Source organism: Theobroma cacao, chromosome 9 (assembly GCF_000208745.1).
Source record: "Theobroma cacao cultivar B97-61/B2 chromosome 9, Criollo_cocoa_genome_V2, whole genome shotgun sequence".
NCBI classification, from domain to species: Eukaryota; Viridiplantae; Streptophyta; class Magnoliopsida; order Malvales; family Malvaceae; genus Theobroma; species Theobroma cacao.
The window spans coordinates 27,113,718-27,120,914 of NC_030858.1; the positions used below are offsets into that span (position 1 = coordinate 27,113,718).

The following is a 7,197-nucleotide window of genomic DNA, read 5'->3' on the forward strand; positions in this document are numbered from 1 at the left end:
GTCTTTCTTTGGTATTCTTGTGGAAGTTGATGAACCATCTTTTTATGAGGAAGCTTCAAACTGACCATCATCAGACAAGTGGCTTACTGCTATGGAAGATGAAATGAAATCCATGATTGAAAACCAAGTATACGAGTTACTTAACCTTCCACTTGGGTGCAAGGCCATAAAAAACAAATAGGTTTTGAAGGTAAAGCGCAAAACAGATGGAACAATTGAAAAATATAAAGCTCGTTTAGTGAAAAAAGGCTATACCCAAAAAGTGAGTGTGGATTATGAAGAAACGTTTTCTCCTATGATGAGATTTACATCAATTTGCCTTATCTTAACTATAGTGGCACATCTAGATTTGGAATTGTCCCAAGTGGATGTGAAAACTACATTTCTCAATGGAGAAATCAATAAGGAGATTACATGAATCAATTAATTGGTTTTCAAACCAAAGGAAAAGAACACAAGGTGTGTCGCTTGAAACGTTCTATCTATGGCTTGAAACAATCATCTTGACAATGGTATCTTCGTTTTCATCAAGCCATCATTTCCATAGGCTTTGTGATGATTGAAGAGGACCATTGAATATTTGTAACGAGATTAGGGAATAAGTTCTTTATTCTTTCATTATATGTGGATGATATCCTATTAGCTAGGAACAACATGAAGTTAATTGTCACCACTCAAAAGTGGTTGTCCTCCACTTTCAAGATGAAGGACATGGGACAAGCTAAATACATCCTTAAGGTTAAGATCTCAAGAAATCATTCTAAGAAGTTCTTGAGTTTATCTCAACAAAATTACATTCAAAAGGTTTTAAAACGATTTCATATGCAAAACTCCAAGCTTATAGACATTCCAATGGAGAAAGGCCTATATCTCAGCATGGAACAATGTCCTAAAACTGAAGAAGAAAAGAAACAAATGGTGAGAGTACCATACGCAAGTGTTGTTAGAAGTTTGATGTACATTATGATGTGCACTCAACCGGGCATATGCTTTGCGGTTGGTATGGTCAGTAGGTACCAAAGTAATCCTAAGATTGCCCATTGGGCTACAGTCAAAAGGATACTACGGTGTTTAAGAAAAACTACTAATTTGGCTTTATGCTATCAAGGTGGAAGTGTAAAAGTGGTTAGATATAGTGATGCTGATCATGCCAATGATAAAGATGATCGAAAGTCTACTTTAAGATATGCTTTTATACTTGAATGCGAAGCTATCTCTTGGAGTAACAAGAAGCAGCTTTGTACTACTTTATATACTGTGGAAGAGTATGTAGCATGTTGTGCTATAGTACAAGAAGTGGTTTGGTTAAGGAGATTCTTGCAAAGCTTGAACATTACTAGGCATCTTAGTGAAGCTATTGTACTTTATTGTGACAACAAAATTGCCATAGCCTATACAAAAGGTCCAAAGTATCATGGAAAAACCAAACACATTGATACTCGATATCACTTTATTTGTGACATCATTGCACAAGGTCTTGTTGTGCTGAAGTACATTTCCACAACTGATATGTTAGTAGACCCATTCACTAAACCTATTGCTAGAAATACTTTCCAAAAGCATATTAGGGGCTTAAGGTTATTATGCATTTGATATTCATGTAATATTATTTTTTGAACAATTAATAAACTAAGTTTGTATTGACTTATTTGATCAAATATTGTTAATCAATTATGGCACATATCTAAGGTAATTATTATCACTTGGCTTTATAGATTATTCCTCTCACATGGGATAATTGACCCAACACTACAGTAGTACGTGGGATAAGACTTAAAAGATCATAAGTTACCAAGCATTTTGTGATCTCCTTGTCACATGAGTTATGAGCAAGGATCTTAGCAATGTCACCTTAACTTAGAGTCAACATAAGGCTCATAAGAGTCGAACATGGAGATTATCCACACTCCACGAGCCAGTGATAGCCAGATTTAAATCTTAGGGGATTTAAGTCAATCCTTTTTATGGGGATTGGACCGAGATCCGTATGGTGGTTTTGACATGACAAACCCTAAATAGAAGATCCACCATAACATACATTTCATACTACATGTGCTATTAATTGATCGATGGAAGGGAGTGATTGAATAAATCCTTGTTTCATTACTGTGTGAGCCCTAAGGACTTATGTAGTCCAAATTTAATACGCTTTGGGACTTGGATCTATGATATGAAGTTGAGATTTAGTGTTGCTATTTTAGCATGATTTCTAAAGGTCAAAAATGATGTGATATAGCAAAACATGACTAACAAAGCAGTCAAATCTTAATGGATTGACATGAGTATCTAAGGAAGAGTCATTATACATCACACATACATGGTCCATAACTCATTGCTTGGGCGGTTATAAAAACATTAGTTGTTAGATATAATCATGAGTTTAGACACATAAAGAGATTTTGCATAGCTCTTACATGGAGGAGGGATCAGAGATGCAAAATCTTGTGTGATTAAAATGATTTGAGGTATGATGAGAACTCGAGCGGTGTTATGTTAGTAAGATAGTAACTTAATATCTTACTGCTCACTAGTACCTTTATTTTCTTATTGGTCGCACGTTTTATTATCCCTGTATGACAATGAATGGACAATGAGTTTAATTGAGAATGGTATAATTTGAAGCCAATGTGTACGAGTGGGAGATGTTGCATTAAAATGTAGTGCATCCACATGGCATCCATCTTTATTAATTATTTGTGGATAATTAACAAATATTCAATTAATTAATATTGGATACCATTCTGATATTTCTTAATTGAATAATTAAAAAAAATTGAGATAGGATATAAATTTAAATTTAATTTATTTTAATTAACATAAGAATTATCTATCCATTATATTTAAATTTAATTGGTTTAAATTTAAATAATAATTAATTACTTTTAAATTTAATTTATTTAAAATTTAAAAGTAATATCCTATCTCTATATCCCTAACACATCTATAAATAGTGAACAGACGTACAAATTTTTTACACACAATCAAGAGCGAACATGAGTTATTCTGTAAGTTAGAATAACCAAAAACTCTTTTCTCTTTTTTTTTCTCTTCATTCTTGAGCCACCATCAAAGGCCAGAGAGTTTGGAACGTGTAATTTCTTGTAGAGGACTCTAGTAGTCACTCTGTAACAACGAGAGTGAAGAGATCATTGTTTGCCTGCAAAAGGATTTGTAAGGCAAGCTTCTTCAATAAGAAAGGGAGTGAAATATTTATCTGAAAAGGTAGGTCCTTCTCCCAATATTTATGTTCCTAGATTGAATTGCTTCAGATGCTCTTGTACGTATTGTCCAAAATGAAAAAGAAAAACACAGTAAAGAGGATACGATTCCTAAGAGCCACAAGAAAGAGGTAATCTAAGAAAAATAGGTGAGAATTTAGATGTTTAAGGAAGGAATATCCTAAGAGGGAAAAAAAAGACAGAGTCAAAATCTTTTTCTGTTTAAGCAGTTATCTTGAGAATTTTTTTGAAATCAAGCAACACGGATGGATTTTAGGATGCAATGCAAGCATTAGGCCACTTAAATGGTAACAGACAGAAAAGGATAAAGAAAACAAGCAAAGCAAGGCACTTAATTATATCTCCACACAACTGAGTCTTGACTGGTTACCAAGTAACCCTCCATGCAAGGCAAAGCCTGTGACAGTAGAGAAGACCAAATTCCTCATCAAGAACTTAAAGCCATTAAACCAGTTGAATCAAGATTTTTGCAAATTCTGGCAGGCCTCGGACCTCTATGGAAAAGCTCAAAGGAGTGATAGATTAAAATTGGGATATGGAGCTGCCATCCAAATTACAGTCAAGTCATACCTCCTTAATTTTTAAGCTCCACTTCCTATCAAACTTATTAGTACACTCCCCATATTAGCTAAACAGAATCAAAATTAGTAGTAACCAAGTAGTATTTGGTTCATCACTAGATAATACATGGTATATTCCATCATTTTTTATATGAATTTATATGTTATTTAGCTAATTGTATAAATGTGTCTACCCAACACATACATGACTCTACCCTTTTAAACCCTCATATAAATATTTTATTTTATTATAGTTGATAATGATGGTGATGAATTTTAATATATTTGACAGACATTATTATAATTATTTTTATTATTATTAATTTTAAAATTGAATAATGAAGTTATATTTCATTTTTGATTACTTATATTTTAATTTAGTCATGTCAATCATGTTTAAAATTTTATCACATTAATCGTTATAAATAAATTGTAAATGATGTCGTATCATATAAAATTTAACTCAATCTGTTTAATAAATTTATTGAATATATTTTATCATGTTACACATTTAATAAATATATTCATATCTATTTTTAAAATTCTGACTTGTTTAATCATGTTATATTCGTATTTTACATTTGAAATACATTCTTCATATCCTAGGTAAAGATCTATTATGCATCAAATGATCTCCTTTTGGTACTTCCAACTTGCAACTTGAAAAGGGTCACTTTTTGTTTTTTTTTTTTTCCCAACGTTTTGGTTGGATTATTGCCCAACGTTTTGGTTGAACCAAAAGGTAATGTTAACCTCAACCGTCTTTTCAAGCTTAAATTAGCTATCTCTCATAGATTAATGGTTTTTTATAATTTATGGGTATACATGAAAACTTTATACAATAATGAAAAGAACATCTTTTTGCCAACGAACCTTCTCTTTGGACCACATTGCTTTGTTATTACATAAGTGCTTAAAAGCAAAAACCTTGAAACCAGGCAAGCAACTTCATGCTTGGTTGTTAGTTACTGGGACTAATATGGAATTTTTGTCTCTGAATTCAAAGCTTGTTGGAATATATGCTGGTTGTGGAGACTTGAAATTTGCTGGTTTCATGTTTCAAAAAATCAAAACCCGAAATGTTTTTGCTGTGAATTGGATGGTTTTAGCTTCTGCTTTTAATGGCTACTTTAAAGAGGCAATTGGGTACTTTTCTTTAATGTCGGAATCAATAAACCTTTGCAATAAGTTCACTTTTTCTGTCGTGTTGAAAGCTTGTGTCGGGTTGATGGATTTGGATAAAGGAAAGGAGGTTCATGCTGTTGCTAACAAGTTGTGTTTGGAAAGTGATGTAAGTGTTGGTAATGGTTTGATAGATATGTATTGTAAATGTGGAAATGTGGGTTATGCAAGGAAAGTGTTTGAAAGAATAGTCGAGAGAGATGTTGCCTCTTGGACATCCATGATTTCTGGTTATTGTAATGTCGGAAATAGTGAAAATGCGCTTGTTTTGTTTGAGAGGATGAAGTTGGAAGGTTTGCAGCCTAATGAGTTTACGTGGAATGTGATGATAGCAGGGTTTGCTAGGAGGGGAGATATCAATGCTGCATTTGCTCTTTTTGATAGAATGAATAAAGAAGGAATGGTTCCTGATTTGGTTACTTGGAACGCTAGTATTTCAGGTTTTGCTCAAAGCCAGTGTCCTTTCGAAGCATTGAATTTGTTTGGGAATATGTTAGTTTCTGGGATTAAACCAAATCATGTGACTTTAACTGGACTGCTTCCAGCATGTGGATTGACAGGGTCTGTTCAAAAAGGTAGAGAAATTCATGGCTTGATTTACAGATTGGGACTTGATGTCAATGTGTTTATTGCTAGTGCTCTTATTGACATGTACTCCAAATGTGGCAGCGTGAAAGATGCTAGAAATGTATTTGACAATATTCCTAGTAAAAATGTGGCATCATGGAATGCTTTGATAGGATGCTATGGGAAGCATGGCATGGTCGAATCTGCAATAGAACTGTTTGAGAGGATGCGGGAAGAAGGTCTGCAGGCCAATGATGCGACTCTAGCTTCTGTTCTTTCTGCCTGCAGCCATAGTGGTCATGTCGAGGAAGGTTTAAAGATATTTAGGTCGATGAAACAGAGTTATGGGATTGAAGGTGCCAAAGAACATTATGCTTGTGTTGTTGATATGTTATGCCGTTCGGGAAGGATTGTAGAAGCTTATGAATTGGTGAAGGAAATGCCATGTGGAGTTACAGACTCAATTCTTGGTGCTTTCTTCAATGGTTGTAAAATTCATGGGAGAAAAGATTTGGCTAAATTGATGGGCGAACAAATTCTAAAAATGGAATTGAAAAAGCCGGGTGGTTTTGTTACACTATCAAATATTTATGCGGCTGATGGAGAATGGGAAGAGGTTGAGAATGTAAGAAAGGTCATGAAAGAAAAGAAAATCCATAAGAAGCCTGGCTTGAGTTCGGGTTAACAGAGGGGGGCTTTGTTGGGCAATGAATAGAAAAAGAAAGCACCAAAAAGAAATTTCAGAATGATTTTTTGGGTTGAGAAGGTAATGCTTGAACAAGATATAATCACTTGCTATAATACCCAATGTCAAACTGGGTAAAGAAATTTCAGAATGCCATTGGAATTGTGGTGACGTATATAACATATCGCTGCTCTTTTCACCTTCTTTCAAGTTGGTTTTGTATCTGTTAGTTGTGTCTGAGATATTTTATTGTCCCTGAATAATATATTGTTATGTGTTCTGAATTCCCTTCTATCTTTCTATACATGCAGATGCAGACGAGGTAAAAACAGCAGAAGATGATGGAGATCTACAGATGTGGTTGCTAGTGTCAAGGGTTAAAACCGATGGAAATAGGAGTTGTGAACATTTGACAGGATTTATTTTAATGAATATATGTGCGTTGTCATACTTAAAACAAAATGTCACAATTGTAATAGAAGATGTCGGACCATACTAATTAATAAGGATGTGTGGGGGCCGGGGGGGGTGTAGTACTGTCTTACAAACACTCAGAAAAAATTTAGTATTAGCCCCCTTGGCCACTTTGTCAATAAAATGACCTCTCCTTTGCCTTTGTCTCATTTGGTAGGTTGGCTTCTTCATTGTAAATCACAAGAATCAAGCCTCATCTATATTGTGCTTAGACAGCTGCCACAACTTTTATGTATCTCTCTGACTACAAAGACATGTTATATTCCTTCTTGGTTTATTTTTTCCTATTTGAGGCCAACATAGCAATGATATTTCTTCACCTAGCAACATAAATTTCCCTCTGCAGTTTTTCGGTTTGCGTTAGCAAATAGGAGCATATTCTCCCTGGAGAAGGCGGGACCTGGGATTCAATCCCTGGCCCACAAATGGTCCTTGCTATTTTGGGTTTGCTAGTTGCAACTCTTTAATGTCTTTTAGCTAAACTAGAACC

General features: G+C 34.4%; 1 protein-coding gene across 1 annotated transcript; it reads left to right on the forward strand.

Moving 5' to 3' along the window:
- Window positions 4,609-6,984, forward strand: LOC18589718 (pentatricopeptide repeat-containing protein At5g59600). Its single transcript, XM_007014814.2, has 2 exons — window positions 4,609-6,314; window positions 6,545-6,984. Exon 1 carries the CDS (start codon window positions 4,644-4,646, stop codon window positions 6,231-6,233), a length of 1,590 nt encoding a protein of 529 aa, XP_007014876.2. The 5' UTR covers window positions 4,609-4,643; the 3' UTR covers window positions 6,234-6,314; window positions 6,545-6,984.